Genomic DNA, 21,826 nt, shown 5'->3' with positions numbered 1-21,826 from the left:
TATACAAATTTCATTACTGTATTAGACCATTTTTCAGATAATTTATTGTTCAGGTGCAAGACTCATGGGGTGTTATGGGAAGACAATACAAATTTGGAGAAGAATTAAGTGCAAAAGATAAGGGAAACACAATATAACTTCTGAATTGCTGTCTATGTTTTTAATGGCTTGAGTATGACTGACTCATAATAGATTTGCAATGTTCAAGGATTTAAGGAGGCTGGAAAAATCATCTATCCCAATTTCTCATATTGAGGGGTGAGGAAATTAAAACCAGTAAATTGTATAAAGATATATGATGGCAGAATGGGAGCCAGAACCACATTCTCTTGGCATCAGTGCTTTGTCGATGCAAGCAGAAAGTGTTTGTGCCCAGTGTGATGAAAAAGCCTCTACCTTCCATGTGTTAAGCCAAGGAAGGGGGACATTTTTTAATATGACAATATAAAAAAAGTGTTTTAAAGCATTACTTGAGTGCAAAGGGAGCTTTCTCTGTCCTCTGAAATAACCACCGTTCCATTATGTGAGCTTGGCAGTGGGAAATGCCTCTGAGGAGCAGAGGATGGCTGTGACTTATATGGCTTCCAGTTCCTACTGGAGAGGCAGGTACAGTGAGGAAAATAAGGTCGGGTGGGGAGGGGGGGTTAAATGAACAATCCAGTCATGGAGAGTGAAGGGGAAATAAAAGGAGGTGTTGAGGGGAAAGTAAAGCTGAAAAGGGTAGAGGATGAAGAAGAGAGAGTGAGAGAGCAAGCAATGAGTTGGTCAACACCAAGAAATAATTTCAGACAGAAAAGGAGATGCATCCAGTCTGGGAAATGCAGATATGTTTATGTATTTTATGCTGTGTTCAAAGTGCTGTTACACCCTTGTAGCAAAGTTTGAAGTCTTGCACCTGTCAGTTACTTTTACATTTTCTAAGAATGCAATTGAATTTATTCAGAATATAAAAAGAAAAGAGAAAAGAAAAGAAAAGAAAAGAAAAGAAAAGAAAAGAAAAGAAAAGAAAAGAAAAGAAAAGAAAAGAAAAGAAAAAAGAAAAGAAAAAAGAAAAAGAGCCAGCATAGGTAATGGAAGTTTTAGGGGAGTTTGAAATTCATCAAAATGTTTCAGTCTGAGGGCTTTGCATCATACTTTACTTTTCCTTTTCCTTTTTCTTTATACACAAGTACAAAGTAATTGTTTTCTCTTTGACAGACAACCAACCCCCACTGATTCAAATGCCACAAGACAAATTAGAGACATTTTTCGGGGAGAACTTTGTGTTCCAGTTCACAGCTGTCGATCCTGAAGGCTCTGACATCCATTTTGCCTTGGACTCGGGTCCCGAGGGAGCAAATGTTTCTTCTACGGGACTTCTTATGTGGAAAGCAGAGTCCCAAACTCCACAGCAATTCACTCTGCTTTTTACCGATGACTGCAATGCTGAAACTAGGCTCACGATTATGGTAATATTTATAATTACGTAAATGCCACTGAATTAATTAACAGTATCAGTAACTATTTGAAACTTAAAATAGAATTCTTCATGAAGAGGAACTAAATTATTCAACATTTTGTGGAAAATTAAACTGCCAAAATGCTATTTTTGTCAGAATTTAAAATCTTTGGTAGAGTCTCAAGTCCAGAGCACGGATCTATGTGACGAATTCCTAGACCATTTGCTCCTGTACTTAAGTTTACTTAAGTAAAGAATGCATTCATGTCTACCTGTCTGAAATATCTATGATAAACCTAAGATTGAGAATTATACCCTTTCCTTCAAGTGAAGTCATTTTTTTATTGGCTATTCTTTTGATATTATCAGTCACGAGCTATTAATACTGTTTTTGTGCCCTGTATTCACTTGAAATTTGAGACACACTCCCAGAGAAGTAATGGTATGAAGGGCAATTGTGTATTATGTCATGCTAACCAGATAATTCAAATGACTGTTTACTCCCTGTAGTCTGGGATAAGTCATGTGACTAACTGCTTTGCCTCTTAAGGATTTTTTTCCAGTTGTTCCAATTGCATCATAGAAATTGATTATCTTGTAACATTTTACGTTTTTTTAAATGTTTTATTTATTTTTGAGAGAGAGGGAGACAGAGTATGAGCAGGGGAGGGGCAGAGAGAGAGGGAGACAGAATCCACGAAGCAGGCTCCGGGCTCTGAGCTGTCAGCACAGAGCCTGACACAGGGCCCAAACCCATGAACCACGAGATCATGACCTGAGCTGAAGTTGGACACTTACCGGACCGAGCCACCCAGGCACCTGTATCTTGTAACATTTTAAAAAATTATCCATAGCATTTATATTTTGACTGTGCTCTTGAAAATTGGCAAGGTTACCTTATTAAACTATATTTTAAAATACTCTTTTACATTAAATATATATATACATATTTTTTTCTTTTCAAAACTTGTGATCTGGTCCTACTTCCACCTAAATGTACATGCCTAACACAATTTCTAAGGCATAAACTGAAGATTATTTTACTGAAGAATAAAGCATTTACTTTTTGTTTCTTTTGGAGGTGACTGTGAAGTCTTGTGATTGCTTGAATGGTGGATCATGTGTGTCAGATATTAAATTTCCTCCAGGAAGTGGAGTGCACCTGTGTGTCTGCTTGCCTGGCTTTCAGGGCAGTCTTTGTGAAGTGGACGTCACCGAGTGCCAATCAAACCCCTGTGGCCTTGGCAGATGTATTAGTGATTTTCACAGTTATTCTTGCTTGTGTCCACCTGAACTCAAAGGTAAGTTTTGGTTCTTCATGAACGAAATTAGTATGTGAACAAATTAGAAAGGAAAGTTCCTTGGCTTTCCAAGTAATATACAGGTTATTCAAGCATGTGTATCGTCCTAAAGATTTTAATATATGTTTTAAAATCTAGTAAAAGTCATCACAAATACATTTGCTACTCATATCCTTCTATTGTTGTATACTGCTTACATATACTCTTACAATTTTGCCAATTTTTTATAATTTTAATGGCAGTATTCTATGTCTGTATTGTACTTTGCAGGTTCTTAAACATTTCTGTCTATATTTGCTAGGTAGAAATATATTTAAATGTATTACTATTGAAATATAATATGGAAAAATCAAGAGATTTGCCATGAGAAATATAAACATTATCATTTAAGAAAACTTGATAATTCATTAACTTAAAAAGATCATGGTACAATGTTAAAGTGAAATCAAAGGAAATATTAGCATGTTTGCTAACTTGTTAATTATCCTGAAAAATTTTATTCTAGAAACCTCAAATAAGTATATGAATGACTTATAATTTCCCAAGGCTTTTTAAGAGTCATACCAATATTTCCTCTAATTTAAACAGATATAAATGTTAAATAAATATGCAGTTACTGAGCTTATATTTTACTTGAAGGCATCTACTTTAACATTATAATTGAACTAAGCAAGACATTATTTTCTTCAGCATTTTAAAATAAAAATTTTATCAGTTGGGACTGTTGTGCTACAGACTTCATTTGAAACAATTCGTGTTGAGTGCTTCATGGATCTTACTGTAATGGGAGCAACCATCATAAATGACTGAATATATTCATTCAACTAAGTTTTTAAACATTTCAAAGAACACTTCATCTCAAAAAACTTTATTGAGGACATACTGACTTTCCTCACATGGTGTAAAATTTTCATGGGTTTTCACAGCTAATGCAGTCACCGCACTGAATAAGCTGTCCTTAAGCTAATTAAGCAATCATTCTACTAACTTTTTTTTTAAAAAATCATTGAGTTTTTTTTAACAAAGTGAGAATTGCTGCTATGATATGGTAATTTTTTGCCTTACAGTACCAAGGGCCTTCTGTCGTCTTTTTTATAAGGAAAATCTTATGCACTTGAAGCGTCTTATTTAATGTTAAATAGAATCTAATTAATGACTGAAAAAAATTTTTTAACGTTTTATTTTATGTTTGAGAGAGACAGACAGAGTGTGAGAGGGGGGAGGAACAGAGAGAGAGGGAGACAAAGAATCGAGAGCAGGCTCTGTGCTCTGAGCTGTCAGCACAGAACCCGATGTAGGGCTTGAACTCACAAACCGCGAGATCATGACGTGAGCCAAAGTTGGATGCTCAACTGACTGAGCCACCCAAGTGTCCCTCTAATTGGTGACTTTATACATGCATTCCTCTTAATGTATGACAGTTTTTCTGGAGTTTATGTAAAAGAAGTAAATATACTTTAAGTAAAGTAGAAGTAAAGTACTTTAAGTAAAAGAAATAAAATAAGGAACACTTGATGGGATATACAGTGTTTTTCAAAATAAATAAATTGAACTCTCAATCTGTATTTTGTTTAGGTAAAAATTGCCAGGAAGATGTTGATGAGTGTCAATCCAGACCTTGCTTTCCAGGAGCAGAGTGCTTCAATACCTTTGGCTCCTATCATTGTGGTTCATGTCCAAAAGGATTTTATGGTGATGGAAAGATATGTCATGGTAAAAGTCCCTATTTTCTGACATTAAATATTTGTTGCTACATTTACTTAATCAAAATCACTCAGTTCTATCACCTCTTTTACTCATGTGTTCATTCAGTATGTATTCACTAAGTGTCATGCATTAAACTGGATGCAGAGGATGCAAAAATAGGTAAAACATGTCCTCTGACCCTAATAGGTTTGAGTGTAATACCAGTATGACATGTAATCACATAGTTTCATATGGTGTTCTGTGTCTTTCGTGAGAAGTGTCTGTAGAGAATAATAGGAATACTACACAGAGAATCGTGTCTACCTAGAGGGATAATGAAAAGTTTTAAAAAGCGAGTATCATTACAGCTAAATCTGATGTATCCAGTCAAGAGAAAGAAAGGCTTTCTAGGCAGAAGAAACATTATGAACAAAGGTGGAGAGATATGTAACATCACAGCACACTTGGCCACTATAAATAATTCAATTTGCTTAAAATATAGAGGGTAAGAGGAACTGCTATAAGAAATGAAGCTAGAGAACTAGACAGTGGCCAGATCACTGAGAAACTATGAGAAATTTAATAAGATTTATATCGGAGAAGTCTACTCGAGCATAATGGTGGATGGACCACTTATGGGTAAGAAACTATGCAAGCCTGAAGGTGGGAAGAAAAGCTAAGAGAATATTACGAATAAATAGGAAAGATGTAGGGCACCTGGGTGGCTCAGTCAATTGAGCATCTGACTCTTGATTTTGCCTTGGATCACAATCCCGGAGTCCTGGGATCATGCCCCACATCGGGCTCTGCGCTGAGTGTGGAGACTGCTTGGGATTCTTAATCTCTGTCTATCTATCTATCTATCTGTCTCTCTCTCTCTCTCTCTCTCTCTCTCTCTCTCTCTCTCTCTCTCTCTCTCTTTCTCTCTCTCTCTGCTCCTCTTCCCCCCCACCAAAAGAAAAAGAAAAAAATAGGAAAGATGGGAAGATACTCTGACTTTGGGTGAGGAGGTCATGGTTGAAAGAAACACCAAAGAAGCAAGCTGATTGTCCACGGTCAATGATTGGGATTAGCATGGCGAGGTAAAGAGTTACTAAATTCCAAAAGCTCAGTTTACATGAATGAGTGTGTAGAATTGGCATTCACTTTGCTATGCGCTGAATTGTGTGGCCTCAGAATTCATAGGTTGTGTTCCAAACCCCCACTGTGGCTGTATTTGGAGTAAGGAATTAATTGATGTCATAATGAGGTCATAAGGGAGGATTAGGATCCGATAGCATTAGTATCCTCATAAGAGGAGACACCAGAGAGCTTATTCTCTCTCTCTCTCTCTCTCTCTCTCTCTCTCTCTCTCTCTCTCTGCCCTATGAGGACACAGGGAAAAAGTGACTGTCTGGGAGCCAGGAAGAGAGCTCTCACCAAGAACTGAATGCCCTTCACCTTGATCTTGAACTTGCTACCTGCAGAATAGTAAGAAAATAAATTCCTGTTGTTTAGGACATCCAGTCTATGATATTTTGTAATGGCAGCCTCAGCTGAGTTAAGACACACACATGAAGAAGAAGTGATTTGCAAGGGGAAAGATAATGAGTTCAGTATGGATACATAGAGATCAAGAAGACTATGGAATATCCAAGTGGAGTTTAGGAAGGAGGATTAAGTTAAAGATACAGGTCTTAGGGTCATCAGTCATGGATGAAATTGCCCAAAGATAACACTAAGATAAAGAAGGACAAAAAATTGGTGGATATCAACATTTTAAAAGCTTAAAAGAGAAAAACAAATTATAGAAGACAGTATGAAAGAACTATATTTTGGTATCATTAAGTGAAGAAGACGCCGTTTTTTTCCACATAATTTTTTCTTTATTTTCTTTATTTTCTCTTTTTTTCAAAATTTTATTTAAATTCTAATTAGTTAACATACAGTGCAATATTCATTTCAGGAGTAGAATTCAGTGATGCATCACTTAACATACAACACCCAGTACTCATCATAACAAATGCCTTCCTTATACCCATCACCCATCTAGCCCATACTCCACCCACATCCCTCCATCCACCCTCAGTTTGTTCTCTATCTTTAAGGTCTCTTATGGTTTGTTTCCCTCTCTCTTTATTCTTTTCTTCCCCACTCGCATATTTTCATCTGTTTTTTTCTTAAATTCCATTTATGAGTGAAATCATATGGTATTTATCTTTCTCTGAGTTATTTCGCTTAGCATAACATACTCTAGCTCCATCCATGTTGTTGCAAATGGCAATATTTTATTCGTTTTGATGGCTGTGTAATATTCCAGTGTGTGTGTGTGTGTGTGTGTGTGTGTGTGTGTGTGTTTATACACCACATCTTCTTTATCCATTCATCAGTTGATGGACATTTGGGCTCTTTCCATAGTTTGGCTATTGTTGACAATGCTTCTGTGAACCTTGGGGTGCATGTACCCCCTTTGAATCTGTATGTTTGTATCATTTGGGTAAATACCTAGTAATACAATTGCTGGATCATAGGGTAGTTCTGCTTTTAACTTTTTTACTAACCTCCACTCTGTTTTCTAGAGTGGCTGCACCAGTGAATAAGACCCCATTTTGATGAAAAACATATATTAGTGATATAATGTTACTTTGTGCTTCAGATGGAGGGGGGACTATCTAGCCCTAGAGCTAACAGACTTGAGGAGCATAGTGCTGGATGGTGAGGGGAATTCATTAGTAGCTCAGCCACTCACATTTCCCCCTCAATATCCAGTTCCAAATACTCAACCATATCACACCCTTCACTCCATACACTAAAGTGATCTACCATCTGCCTTTTGCAAACAAAGGCTCATTCCCTGAATAAAACCTGTATCAAGTGGAATTTAAGAGGAAAGCAAGTTGAACCAAATTCCATTACACATGAGTGACTAGTAAGTTTCTTAACTCTATCAGAAGCATTTGTGTATTTTAGGAAGATGCTTGTTAATACAAAATATTTCTTTTATTGTTGGTATTGTTTACTTAGTTTTATAGCAGGCAAAAGAGTCACTGACCATTAAAGTAAATGCAGCACAGTTCTTATTGAGGTTGCTAACGAGAAGGGGAAGGAGACACATAAAAATCAATAGCGTGAAGGACAAAGCTCTGTGGGAGAACACAGATAGATGAAGTTGGGTGGTTGGGTGAGTGCAGTACTATAGGAACATCTGTTAGTCAGATTGGCCATAACAGAATAACACAGGCAGGGTGACATCAACAACAGAAATTTGTTTCCTCAGTGTTCTGGAGGCTGGAAATTCAAGATCAGGTTGGTTCTTCTCTCCTTGTGACTCAAGATCAGGTTGGTGACTTCTCTCCTTGGCTGAGATATGGACACCTTCTCACTGTGTCCTCACATGTGCAATGCCCCTTGTGGCTCCTGCTCTTCTTAAAAGGACACCAGTCCTAGTGGATTAGGGCCCCATTCATGACTTCATTTAAGCTTAATTACCTCCTTTAAGGTAATATAGTCACATTTAGAGTTAGGGCTTTAACATAAATAAATTTGGGGGTACACAATTCAATCCATAACCCAAGGATTTGCTGAAGAGATGAAATTTAAGCTAGTTCTGTAATCTAATTTGCTAAGAGTTCAGTCCAGGTGACTTTTTTGTTTGTTTTTTTTGAGAGAGAGACAGAGAAAGAGGGAGAGCTCAAAGAAGGGAGGGGGCAGACGAAGAGAGAGAGAGAGAGGGAGAGAGAGAGAGAGAGAGAGAATCTTAAGCAGGCCCCACACTCAACACAGAGCCTTATGCGGGACTTCGGATAATGACCTGAGCGGAAATCAAGAGTTGGATGTTCAACCAACTGAACTACCCAGGTGCTCCCCCCAAGTGACATTTTTATCGTATGTTCTCATTCACAGTGTTTTGGTTTTACAATAGTTTGATCTGTTTTTCACGCATACATTTACAGTTGAAACACAGCTTTTACACAAATCTACGACACATACTGTGGTTCTTACAAGTTCTGATGAAAGTGAAACTAAGGAAGAGAATGATAAAAATGCCGTGCAGAGAGAGAGGCGTGTTAAGTCAACAAGCAGAAATGCCTCTAGTAAGTAATGGTCTTAGTTAAAAGCTAATGACAAGTAACACCTCCCATCATTTTCCAGAACACTAACATTATTTATTTCAGGAATTTTTTTTTATAAAGATCACCTAAGATTATATAATGTGGTTTACAAATTATTCTTTTTCTTGCTAATCCATTGACTTCTTTGGTTTATATTCTAGAAAAATGATTCATGTTGTATAATGAACAAATGATATTTAAGGTGATCTCAGAGAAGCTTATGGTTGGAAGTGACCATTTTAAAGTTATATTTTATAACTCCCTGGTCGTCCAACATCTACTCAAACTCTAAAAATAATAAGAAGCTCATTATTTCATACAGCCTTTCCTTTTCCATTCTGCTGTCTTTATAAGTCTTGTTTTGTTTGATTAATATTCTGATTGTCTTTATAAAGGACTTACAGATTTTACATTAGCTTTCTTTATGCCTTTGCCTTATGTAACATTAGCTATTCATCTTGCGAGATGCACTTGTTTGTTTTGCAGAATATCATTGTAGATTACTGCAACATAGGAAAGCTGTCTTGATTTTAATTTATTCGTACATCCAATTGCCTTACTAAACACTCATATTACGCTATTTTTATAGTTGGGTCTCTTTATTGGTTTTATAAATAGACAATACTGCTTGCTAATTTGTCTCTTCCTCTTACTTTCTCATTATAATAGTATTTACAAGTTAGCCTGTATTTACAACATATCAGCTCTAGACAAATATTATTTATATATTATTCAGTCCTTTCAATAGCTATAGACAGTAACTGTTCTTATTTCCATTTTGCGGAAGTTTCTAATCTGTACAGAGCCATAGATGGGTTATCTGTTCAGGCTGATAGACATTGTAAAAGGAGAGAGATTTGAACCTGAGCAGTCTGACTATAGAGTCTCAGTTCTCAAACTTGGGTCCTCATTGTAATGGCTGGGACCTCCAGTGCAGAGTGTTTAGGCAGGGAATTATTTCTTAATGGTTTTAATGGAAATTCTTTCCATGTTTCACCATTAAGTATGATACCACAGTAGATTTCTGCTAGAAATCCTTCATCCAGTTGAAGAATTTTCCTTTTATTTTTTGATTTCTCAGAATTCTCTTTAGTTTTAAATTAGAAGTAGTTTTTAAATTTTATCAGTTTTTCAGCATTTATTACTTGCTGCAGTTTCTGTTAATGTTTCCTTAGGCTAACTTTTTTAGAATGTTTTCAACAGAAAATGGGATCAGATCATTTTTTAACATTATTTTACACTGCATCCTTTATTATGTAATGTAATTGTATAATTATGTAATATAATTCAATTAGTAGAGATATAAGTTTATTTATTCTGATGTAGTAATCTGTAACCACACTGCTGCATTTGATTTGCTAGTATTTCATTAAATGCTTATGTATTTTAATAAATAATATTGACTCGACGATTATGCCACTTCATCAAATGTTTTTAAAACTTTCATCTCTTTCTCTGCATTGCAAAAGTTTTGTAAAACAGTCTTTCCTTGATTATTTGGTAATTTTTTTCCATTAGATCATCCTTCCTGGCATCATTTTTGGGGGCGACTTTGGATTATTTTTTTTTCCTTTCATGGTAATTGTTCTATCAACTCCTCTATTTTTTCTTCCACCAGTTTAATCATTTATATTTTGCAAAAAAAAATGTGTTTATCTCATCAAAATCTCAGACTTCTTAGTTTAAAATTATACATAGTATGTTTGTGTAAGTTAAATTTTTCTGGGGCACCTGAGTGGCTCAGTTAGTTAAGCATCTAACTCTTGATCTCAGCTCAGGTCTTAATCTCAGGGTCGTGAGTTCAAGCCCCACATTGGACTCCATGCTGGGCATGAAGCCCACTAACATAAAATAAATAAGTAAAATATAATAAAAATTTTCTTCAGATTATGATTATGAGTTGCTCACATGTCCATTATTGACAACACTATGCTTTCTTTGCTGTGAGCCTCAGTGTATGAAGTGGTCAATAATGTTTGTTGGCTATTTCTAACTCTTAAATAAAATTATTATTTATTGTTCTTTAACTTTTATAATGTTTAATATTCTATGTTCCTTGTGTATCCAAAAAGATTACAAATCCCTCGAAGGCAGGGACTGTGTGATGACTTCTTATTACCACATTGCTCCTAGTGTAATGGTATACATGCACCAGACATTATGTGAAGGAATGAATTACTTAATGGTAAATATAGTGGGAAGGGCAGAACATTAATAAATGTTACTAACATTTCCTTTTCTTTTTTGGTTGTTAGGTATAAAATTTCCGCCACCATCAACAGATCATTCACTGATTGGTGTGAACTTTACCCACGGTCCTGCTACTGTCAAAAATTTCTTGGACACAACCAGTGACATCTCACGCTTCTCATTAAAAGCAGTTACCTCTCAGATAAATAATTCAGAGAAAGTTATTTCCCATCAGATATCAGGTTTTGAACATGCGGATCATACTGTCACTACAAATCTCAGTCTGGAGGAACTGGTAGTTTCTGTGAAACATCCAAGTTCCTTAAGCATTAACCCAAACAGTTCCCATGGTAAAGCAAAGGATGTTATACAGAGTACCATCCAAACAGAGGCAGGAGGGCATAATTCTCAAATCAACAGGTCTGCCCAAGGTTACATGCAATTTAAGGATGAGTTTACATCATCAGTTACTAGAGCCATCACTGTTTTGCCGGAAAAGCCTGGATGGACCAAAATATCAACTTGTGCTGCATCGCCTTGTTTTCTTGGTGTTTCCTGTGCGCCAACCGCAGATGGTCATTTCCGATGTGGACGATGCCCCTTTGGATATTACGGAGATGGTATCAATTGCAGAGGTAGTATGAAAATTCTTTAGAAGATAGAAAGAAAACTAATTAGTTCACATTTAAGTAATTAAGAAGAGATTCTTTTTTATTTATTAATTTCTATTTACTCCATTTATTTCTCCAATTTCTATTTATTTGTTTATTGTTTGTGTATCCCCTCTTCACATTTCAAAAAAATTAACATGGGTGTTCCTGCATTATTTTTAGAAAGAACGTTTCTATTATATAGTACTATAAACTATATAATATAGTATAAATGTGTTTTGGGGTATCTACTGTGTTCCAAGGTCTATAGAAACATTCTGTATCAATTATGTCATATAATCCATAAAGACTCCATGTACTGAGTGTTATTTTTCGCATCATCCAGATGAGAATACAGGGCCTTAGAGGGCTAACTGACTTTCCTAGCATTAAGCAGATGAAGAGATAAAATAAGGATGTGAATAACATTGTTGTCTGGGTTCTTTTCATCTCACAGTGGGCATTTAGCACTTTAAATTACCAATTCTGGCATATTTGCTTATTTGCATAAACTATGTTTCTCTGTATTTCTTCCAGCTCTTGAGGAAAAAACAAGTTGGGCATCACTTTAATTTTGAAAGGAGCGTTTACTTCTTTTCATAATTATCAGTATTGTTTTCCTAGATGCAACTCAAATTTTTAGCTTTAACACTGTTGAAGCTATTTTGTGTTGTTATTTTGTTATTACTGTTTTGTGTTGCTTGTGTTTTGATTTGTTTGAGACCAACTTAAGCAGTAGAGCTGTTGGGATATTCTCTTGTTGTCGGTATTACTGAGAGGTACGTTGTTTGTTTGTTTGTTTGTTTGTAGGAATAGTGATAATAATGACTTTCAGGACTTATATGTTCATAATATAAAACTCCATATTAACAACCACATACTTTTTGGTCACCTCAGAAAAACATTAAATGCCTAATAGTTAGAATATATCAAGCACTTCAAGAAGCTTAAGGAATACAAACCTGTAAACTTAAGATGTGGTCCTAGTATCTTGCTCTTTGAAATTCTGATTATTTCTTACATTTACCAGCATTTATCTGATCAGTATCTGGAACTTTATTGACCTCTGTGAAAAGACTGGAATCCCATTTCTGGTTAGCAGCCATCTTCAACATCAGGCCTCACAAAGGGAATAATTACCACCTATGACACTTATTTCTGACCATATTAATCATGTTCTTCAGTCATTCTAATAGTAAAACAAATATAAGGGGGAAAATAACTTTATGGATAAATGCAATGGTTATTGCTTAAATAAGCAGCGTCAAAATTTTCAAATTTCAAAGATTTTTACTTTTCTTACACGTAAGTCTATGGAACATGTATCAACAATTCATCCTTTTTCCTTTGATTTTTGCAGCCATTTGTAGACACCCATGTGGGAAAAGCAGGGAGTGTGTTGCCCCAAACATATGCAAATGTAAACCTGGTTATGCTGGCTCTAACTGCCAAACTGGTAGGTATAAAACTTGTTAGTTTGCATAATGAATTTAATTGATAATTGATATTTCTAAAACCTGAGCTTTATTTTATACAGCTCTATGTCATCCTGATTGCAAAAACCATGGAAAATGTATTAAGCCTAACATTTGTGAATGTCCCCCAGGGCATGCTGGAGCAACCTGTGATGAAGGTGATAATTCAAATTAAAAATCAAATAATAGAGCCAAGATAAAACACTTTTTTAAAGCTTTTTTAAAAAGATAATTCTGTTTTACTGTGTCTTTACTGATATATATTCATTAATGTTGGAGAGGATGTCTAAGCTTTTTAATGTTTTCCAAAAATAATTTATTTGAAGATTTTAAAAACTTCAATTTCATTAGAAATCCAAAGAGTAATAGCTTATTTGTCCTTGGTAAAATTGTCTTCGGAAATATCTTGGATATTTGGTTTTAAGGTGCCATATCCCTACATATATTTTAGCTTCAAGTAAAGGACACCTGATTATTGAATGACTTGTCAAACATCTCTCCAAGAAAGTGCTAAATACCAAATAATTAGAAGATATTAAGTAGTAAAAAGAATCCTAAAAAGTGATTTTTAAAAACATGTCTATAGGCACATAATTTTATTACTTTGGTTGAAATCTTAAGAGGGGAGTTTATTAAATGACATTTTTTAAATATTTTAAAGAAGCACATTTGTTATTTTTAATATTTTAAAGAATATACTTTGATAGACAGTACAAATAATTATTAATAATCTAAGAACCACACTAAATACTTCCATGGCAAGGCAAGGTACAAAATAACAAATTAAAGTAAATCCAGAGTGAACTAATAGAAACACATATTATCGATGACATAGGAAAATAATTATGGAAATATAGAAGTATTCTATTTTTAGGGGAGGAGTGTGTGTCTCACTTTGCAGAAGAAACCTAACATGGTATATTTCCATTCAGTTAACCAACAGTTTTATAAACCAAAACATGATGATGATTTGTTGGTGTTTTGAGAGTATCAACTTGTATAGTCAATCCCACAGAACTGAATTTCATACTAAAAGCAAGCCGAGTTTATTATAAATTGCTTTTACAACACAGTTTATTGTGGCTATGATTCATAAATATAAACATACATATTCTTAATTAGGATCTGACTTAATAACATAATTTTTGTCTGTAGAACATTGTAGTCCACCTTGTCGACATGGTGGCACCTGCTTGGCTGGAAATCTCTGCACTTGTCCTTATGGTTTTGTAGGACCAAGGTGTGAAACAAGTAAGCAAAACTCTCTTGCAGCCTAATGTAATGAAACTACTCCTTTTAATAGTTAATGCCTTTAATACTAAGATAAACCCAAACACTAAAAAATATACATTCCTGGGGCACCTGGGTGGCTCAGTTGATTAAGCATTCGACTTCGGCTCAGGTCATGATCTTGTAGTTCATGAGTTCGAGCCTCGTGTCAGGCTCTGTGCTGACAGCTCAGAGCTTGGAGCCTGCTTTGGATTCTGTGTCTCCCTCTTTCTCTGCCCCTCCACCACTCACGTTCTGTCTCTCTCTCAAAAATAAATAAACATTAAAAAACGAACAAACATGCATTCATGATTTATTATGACAGTTGTTATTCTGTATGCCACTGGGAACACTGGATTCCAGTACTAAGATAAAGAAGTTTGTTCTTGTAAACAACTCTCTCCTTACGTATCCATGACCATTTCTTTGAGATAATAAGAATTCCAATTTGTTGATTTGCCTATAAGTTTATCTTGTTTATTTATATCTAAAACTATTTTCATTAGTAACTAATAATTTTCTTAAATAGCCAACTCTTATTTACCATTCAGCTCAATGATTTTCTTCTTTCCCCAACTCTGTTACCAAAAAGTAGCTGAATGTGACAATTGGAGACCATTTAAAGCCAAAGAATAGGTTATTTTTATTTTTCTCTCTGAATTTATTCATTAGAGGATATGATTGGCAGTTATGAGCTACCTAGATAATACCCAATAACATGACCAATTCCAAGCCTAATTTAGCTTGCTTTTATTTTTATTCTGTGATCTTAGTGATTTGTAACAGGCACTGTGAAAATGGAGGTGAATGTCTTACACCAGATATTTGCCAGTGCAAGCCTGGCTGGTCGGGATCTACTTGTGGTACAGGTAAAATCAGGATTTTTTTCAATGAATAAGTCAGTTAAAAAAAAATGTTAAATGCACCAGTGTCCTAAACCAGCACCCAAAAGCATTAAACTAATCTGACAAGATTAGTATGAAGTTTTAATAAAAGTATCTTTTATTTTTATTCTTTTTCTTCCTGTATCAGGCCATAGAGTATATTTCAGCTTTAGTGTTATCTAGCCCAACCAGTACTTCTTTTTTTGTTTTTTATGCCTTTATATTCTCATCATACACTTGTCTTATAATGGAGAGAAACAAATATGTGTTACATCTCAATCTTCAATCTCTTTCAAGTTTTTTTTTATCACAACACAGACATTCTGTTTCAAGAAACATTCAAGCAGTTGAGTTAAACGACACCATCACTCTATTCCATTTCTTTATCAGAGTATCAGGCTTAATTTTTTGCCAGCAATGTTTGCAGTTTTCTGTGTTTAATTTAATCCATTGTGATCTAATGACTTTTCTCAACATAAGTTTAACTTAATGTTTATAGCTTGTGAACTATGTGTGAAGCATGATCCAAGGGGAAACAAAGAACAATTTGATTTTTGCTTTGACTTCAAGTAGCATGTCATTAGTGAAGAAGACACAGGATACAATAATTTTAAATGACTGTGGTACAAGTTGGATTATAATAAGTAATGTAATTAATGCACAGTTCCTTGGAAGCAGAGAAGACAGAAATTCATTCTGGCAAGTGCAGTTTGGAAGAAAATAGTGTTGAGGTAGACTTTGGAGAATGGGTAAAGTCTGAGTTGGAAAATGGAATTAGGGGTGCCTCTCAAAGGGGAACTAAGGTAAAGAAGCTAAGCAGAATGCTTTTGAGTATGCTAGGACTTGAGCACAGTGTTCCTATTTGAATTGAGATGGAGGCCTAAAGAAGTGTATTTGAGTGGATTACAGACTGTCCAGTTAGTGCTGCTGAAATGTCTTCTAATTTCCCATCATTGTTTTCAGCTTGCAGAGGGCATTCTGAATTCTAATCATAACCTCCATATTCTTAGCTTGGTATTGTTTGTAAACTTAATGAACAGACTTTCAAAGCTATTATCCACTTATTTTATTCCTCTTATGTTTGGCAAAGTCAAATTAATTATAGGTTATGGCTTTTCCTTGCAGTAAAAATAAAATATTTCATTAGGCACCATTTTGTACTTCAGTGCAGCTTTCATTTTTTAAATAATAAAACTTTTATGGTCTCTCTTCCCCCTGCTGTTCATTAGCTTTGTGTGACCCTGTTTGCCTCAATGGTGGTTCCTGTGATAAGCCAAACACTTGCTTCTGTCCAAATGGATTCTTTGGTGCGCAGTGTCAGAATGGTAATTATTCTTTCTTTATGAATACAAAGAGAAAGGCATAAACAGAACTCTGAGTAAACACAAGACAAGTCTCAAAGGGGACAGTGCTATTTTTTTCTCTCTTTCTTGTGATGTTACAGTTGTGGCTGCTTAATGACCAGATCCTGAAAATGTATGAGTTATTATATAAAATATTTATATTTTGGGTGCCTGGGTGTCTCAGTCAGTTGAGCGTCCGACTTCAGCTCAGGTCATGACCTCACAGCTTGTGAGTTCAAGCCCCGCCTCAGGCTCTGTGCTGACAGCTCAGAGCCTGGAGCCTGCTTCAGAATCTGTGCCTCCCTCTCCCTCTGCCCCAACCCACTCGCATTCTGTCTCTGTCTCTTTCAAAAATAAATAAACATTAAAAAAATTTTAAATAAAATACTTACATTTATTCACTATACATTAGGCTCTCAATTTTGGCACTTGTCCATGCAGGTTTATAGGATCAAGGTGTGAACCAAATAAGCAAAATTCTCTTGGAGTCTATTGCATGCAATGGTGTCAATTTTTCTGCCCTCATAGCAAAAATGTTTGATTTATGGTCCACTAATGCCCACTATTACCTCATGATCTCTCAACATCAGTTTTATTAAACACTTGTGAAAAGTTAGCTATACACAGCATTGGGCAAGGTGATATCAGGTCATACAGATGCATCGTTCCCCCCTCTTCGTGGCCTGCTATTTCAATACTTTCGCTGATATAGAAATGTGATGGATTTTTTCAGAATAATGAGCATGTCCTGAGGATAACAGTGTAGGTATGAGTTAATGTCAATAAATTAAATTTAAAATGTATTTTCCACATCTTCGTATCTTTGAACTTTTGCAAAATGCAGAATAGATTTTTTAGTAAAACGTGTCAGAGGCTGTCCTAATTTAATTCCTAAAACGTATTCTTTTTTGGGCGTGTTATACTTTGAAGTGATTTAATTTCTTTTATTTGGAGGTTGACTGGGATTCTTATGTTGCAGGTGAGGTAGAGAACAAACTACCACTGAAGTACAGGCATAGCAAATGAGTTCCTCTAGTTAAGATTTCCTTCAAGGAACCACTTTGTGAAATGGGAAGATGTAAAAACCACGTTAAAGCAAACCTTGAAAACCAAGTGACTATGTCTAACCCCATATTTCTGAGTTCTAGGTATAGTTTTGACTCAGAATTTAAGAGGGATATAAAAGCTGATATCTCTCATGCTCCTTGCAGTATATGTAAGATATAGTGAGAAAATGTCTCTAAAACTTATGTGCCAGCAGTATTACTGAGAAAGGAGGAAATCTCTAAATTATTAAGTATTGAACTAAAAAGTATCTGTTGAACATATGTTAAAAGGTTTTGGAATTAGCTAGCCTCTAAAACCTCCTAGCTGGCATGGATTTTGAAATCAAAGTCTCCAGCATCAGACTTCCTGACTTTTTAGATTTGAACCACACAGTTGCCATAAGGAGCGAGACGTACATACTGTAAGTGCATGGCTGGCTACCATGAATAATAGTACAATTGTTTTTAAGAAATGCTACAGGAGATGCAGAAGAAATAAAAAATATTAGCTTTATTCTTATCAGATCACATCCTCTCATGAGCCTCTGTGACCCCAAATGGTGGGAAGGGAAAATGGTATACACATTCAAAGTCACTGAATAAAAATAGGCAGAAAATGGATAAAATATTTATCCACACAAGATATTGTGTGTTCTATAGGATTTCAAATGAGGAAGGTAAAAATTGAACTAGAGACATAACGAAAGAGTGAAACTACTCCATTCATAATCAAGGCTTATAATGTGTCACTGGAGAGTTGTTTAAATACATTTTATATCCTTCAAATCCTTGAATGTCATGAGTCCATTCCACATGGTAGGTGAGACTGGATAACTTAGCTCCCTTTGGAGTCTCATGGAATATCTGTGTGAGGCCTAGAGAATATATAGGTATATATGTAGGTGGATTTTCTCCTAAACTTCCTTTTCCTAAAATGGGACTAGATGTGGAGAAGATCAAACCTTTATATTAATATATAATCTCTTTATATTACTTTATTTACATATGTTTTGTTGTGTAAATGTAGTATTTATCTCTACACTCAAGTTTTGTGGTATGGATGAGTATTGATTATAGCAAGGTTACCCATTATATATTGTTTTTTTATTTTTGTTTTAGTTTTAAATTTCTAACCATAAGTATTTCCTACTGTGTTTTTGCAATAGAACAAATACATTTTTTTTCTAATACTAGAAATGATCATAAGTTGTATTAAGACTAGGAAGCAGAAAATGTACTTTTTATAAAAAGTACCAAATAAACACCAAAGAAAGTAGACTGAAGCATTAATCAGAAAAGGTTCAAACTAAAAGAGTGGAAATTATCCATTTGCTAAAATCATTCAGTTATTTTGTTTTTATACATAAAGTACTAAATTATTTTCAGTTTTGAATCCATTTGAAATTAGTTGATTTCTTTTCTTAGACTGGAAATAAAGTAGCTATTAAAGATGGATCTAATTCAAAACTGGGAATTAGTCTACGATAGCCTTGTTACCAAAATCAGTTAATTTGACATTTGTTTTTAAAATACAAACTAAAATCCATTTAATTATCATTTAGAGAAAAAAATAAATTTCTATTTAGGCGGGTTTGCCTATGTATTGTTTTTTTAAATAAAGGCATTTATTGTCATATCTGCAAGAAACATGAAGCAATGTAAATCTTCTCATAAAAGATGATAAATATTAACTTCTGAATTCCATGAAGCAGAAGCATATACATAGAAGATACTAGTACGATGTAGTCAAGGTTATCTGATAAATATTCCTAACAAAGCCAGGGATTTATTGTTAAAAGGATTTTTCACTAAGTTTTTTAGGAGTAAGTCACATACTAAGCTCTGCCTTTATGACCTCAGTTAGGTATTCAAAAGTCAACTAAAAATTATTTTCTAAAAATCATATGATATATTGTTGGGATTTTTCTATTTTCCACAGGAATAGGTGCATTTCTTATTTTGAGCTAGGTTATGACTCACTTTCTTGGTTCTGCCTGGATCATTTTACTCTTTACTTCTAAGAAAGGTGAATCATAAGATAAGGTTTGTGATTTAAGCACTATAATATCAAAGATGCCATTTGTTATGAATACTTCATCAATACCTTTCAAATTGTGCTAATCCACTAGCTGCTTAAAGCTATAAGCATTGGATTTTATGATTTAGAAAGGATAGTGTTAATGACTTGCAGATGTGATCTTTTATTTTAATAGCACATTTCTCTGCCTTATGGCCCCATAGATAACAAGCACATGATGCAATATGTAATATATAATAATTGAATATGGAGTATTCTCAGATTGCTGCCATGTGTTCTTTTAGCTATCTGTCACCCTCCCTGTAAGAATGGTGGCCGCTGCATGAGAAATAATGTGTGCACCTGTCGTGAAGGATACACTGGTAGGAGATGCCAAAAAAGTAAGATACCACTAAATGTGTTTTTTAACTACAGGTAAAGCAAACACATTAAATAGCTAAACTATTGCCATTTGAGGGCTGATATTTCATGCTTTTACCTTAAGGTATCTGTGATCCCATGTGCATGAATGGAGGAAAATGTGTAGGACCAAACATTTGCTCTTGTCCTTCTGGTTGGAGAGGGAAACAATGCAACACACGTAAGAATACTCTTAAAAAAATTTTTTTATGTTTATTTGCTTTGAACGTTAAAGAGAGAGACAGAGTATAAGTGGGGAGAGGTGCAGAGAGAGAGGGAGACATAGAATCTGAAGTAGGCTCCAGGCTCTGAGCTGTCAACACAGACCCCAAAGCGGAACCCAAACTTCACGAACCCGTGAGATCATGACCTGAGCCGAAGTCGGACACTTAACCATCTGAGCCACCCAGGAGCCCCAAGAGGAATACTCTTAAATGCTACATCCACATGAGAACATCAAGCAGAATTTACTACACAGGGCATTTTCTTTGTTTTGTTTTGTTTTGTTTTTATTTTTGATTCTTTGTTCCTACTTTAGGGGATTTTTTTGTGAACTGGAGTGAAATGCCAACTGCTCTGAATTCTTTTCTTCAGGCTAGCAGAGAAAGAGTATATGCTGTATTTTCCAGTCTGTCCACTGTGATTGCCACGATAAATGACAAGTTCTTTAAGTCCTGTCTCCCTCTCTAAGGAAGGGTCAGGGGAAGGTGTAAAAAATTCCTGATTCCGGGGCACCTGGGTGGCTGGGTTGAGCGTCCAGCTTTGACTGAGGTCATGATCTCACGGTTTGTGAGTTCGAGCCCTACCTCAGGCTTTCCACTGTCAGCACAGAGCCCACTTCAGATCTTCTGTTCCCCTCTCTCTCTCTGCCCCTACCCCACTCACGTGCGCTCTCTCTTAAAAATAAAAATAATTCGTGGGGGCGCCTGGGTGGCACAGTCGGTTAAGCGTCTGACTTCAGCCAGGTCACGATCTCGCGGTCCGTGAGTTCGAGCCCCGCGTCAGGCTCTGGGCTGATGGCTCAGAGCCTGGAGCCTGTTTCCGATTCTGTGTGTCCCTCTCTCTCTGCCCCTCCCCCGTTCATGCTCTGTCTCTCTCTGTCCCAAAAATAAATAAATGTTGAAAAAAATTTTTTTTTAATAAAAATAATTCATTAAAAAAAAATTACAGATTCCATGACTGCATCTCAGACCAACCAATTCAGAACCTTCCAAGGTGGGTCACACTACTTTCAACTCTGGCTAGTTTTAGAGTTGATAACAGCTCTCCTCATTCAAACGTTTCATTTTTTCCCCTTTTTATAAATTACTCTATAAAATTAGCAGCTACTATAATGTGCTGGTCAAGGTGAAAAATAAGACGTAACACCAATGTCCCACAAATTGAGGAAAAGTTAAATCACGATGCATTCGATCAGTGGAACATTATACAACCATTAAAATCACCTTATTCAAGAATCAGCAGTAACATTGGAAAATGTTCTTGATAAAATGTTAAGGGAAAAGCTCCTTTAAGTCATTAACTTTTCACTGTTTCTCTTTTTTTTCTTCAGTGAAATTTTTTGTGGTTTATGTGAGTACTTGACTGGCAAATTAAACTGTTAACTTGTTTGTATTTCTATTTGCAGCTATCTGCTTTCAGAAATGTAAAAATGGTGGTGAATGTATAGCTCCCAGTATATGCCACTGTCCTACCGCATGGGAAGGAGTGCAGTGTCAAATCCGTAAGCCTACAAAATGTGTTTTTTACTCTATGTTCTGAACCTGAATCTGTTACAGTTATTAAACAAAGTGTAATGTGAGGAGAAATCATAGAGAAAAAAAATCCCATAATGCTTATACATTAAAAAAAAAGGGTTTTCGAAATAAAAGGAAATCTTCATTCATTGTTATATCCATTTAAGAGAAGAAAATTTGGTAAAATATGTTAATATTTTGTGTGACACAGATAACTCCAAATTATGGTCTCTGGGCTGCCTTGGAAGTTCTCTCAGGTGTGAAGAAGGTTTTTAGCATA

The 21,826-nt window shown here is 35.4% G+C and overlaps 1 protein-coding gene across 1 annotated transcript in view; it reads left to right on the top strand.

The window, feature by feature from the left end:
• Positions 1-21,826, top strand: part of VWDE (von Willebrand factor D and EGF domains) — a 77,322-nt gene that overhangs the window by 48,966 nt on the left and 6,530 nt on the right. Inside the window, exons 17-29 of the mRNA XM_043588986.1 lie at positions 1,198-1,448; positions 2,520-2,739; positions 4,315-4,452; positions 8,358-8,498; positions 10,772-11,341; positions 12,717-12,812; positions 12,894-12,989; positions 13,987-14,082; positions 14,874-14,969; positions 16,214-16,309; positions 19,696-19,791; positions 19,896-19,991; positions 21,438-21,533. Coding sequence (XP_043444921.1) covers positions 1,198-1,448; positions 2,520-2,739; positions 4,315-4,452; positions 8,358-8,498; positions 10,772-11,341; positions 12,717-12,812; positions 12,894-12,989; positions 13,987-14,082; positions 14,874-14,969; positions 16,214-16,309; positions 19,696-19,791; positions 19,896-19,991; positions 21,438-21,533 — 2,088 coding nt within the window. The remainder of the gene's footprint in view (positions 1-1,197; positions 1,449-2,519; positions 2,740-4,314; positions 4,453-8,357; positions 8,499-10,771; positions 11,342-12,716; positions 12,813-12,893; positions 12,990-13,986; positions 14,083-14,873; positions 14,970-16,213; positions 16,310-19,695; positions 19,792-19,895; positions 19,992-21,437; positions 21,534-21,826) is intronic.

The sequence above is a fragment of the Prionailurus bengalensis genome, chromosome A2, assembly GCF_016509475.1.
Source record: "Prionailurus bengalensis isolate Pbe53 chromosome A2, Fcat_Pben_1.1_paternal_pri, whole genome shotgun sequence".
Classification (NCBI taxonomy): Eukaryota; Metazoa; Chordata; class Mammalia; order Carnivora; family Felidae; genus Prionailurus; species Prionailurus bengalensis.
Note: the sequence above shows the minus strand (reverse complement) of the source record. Positions and strands in the feature narration are given on the sequence as shown.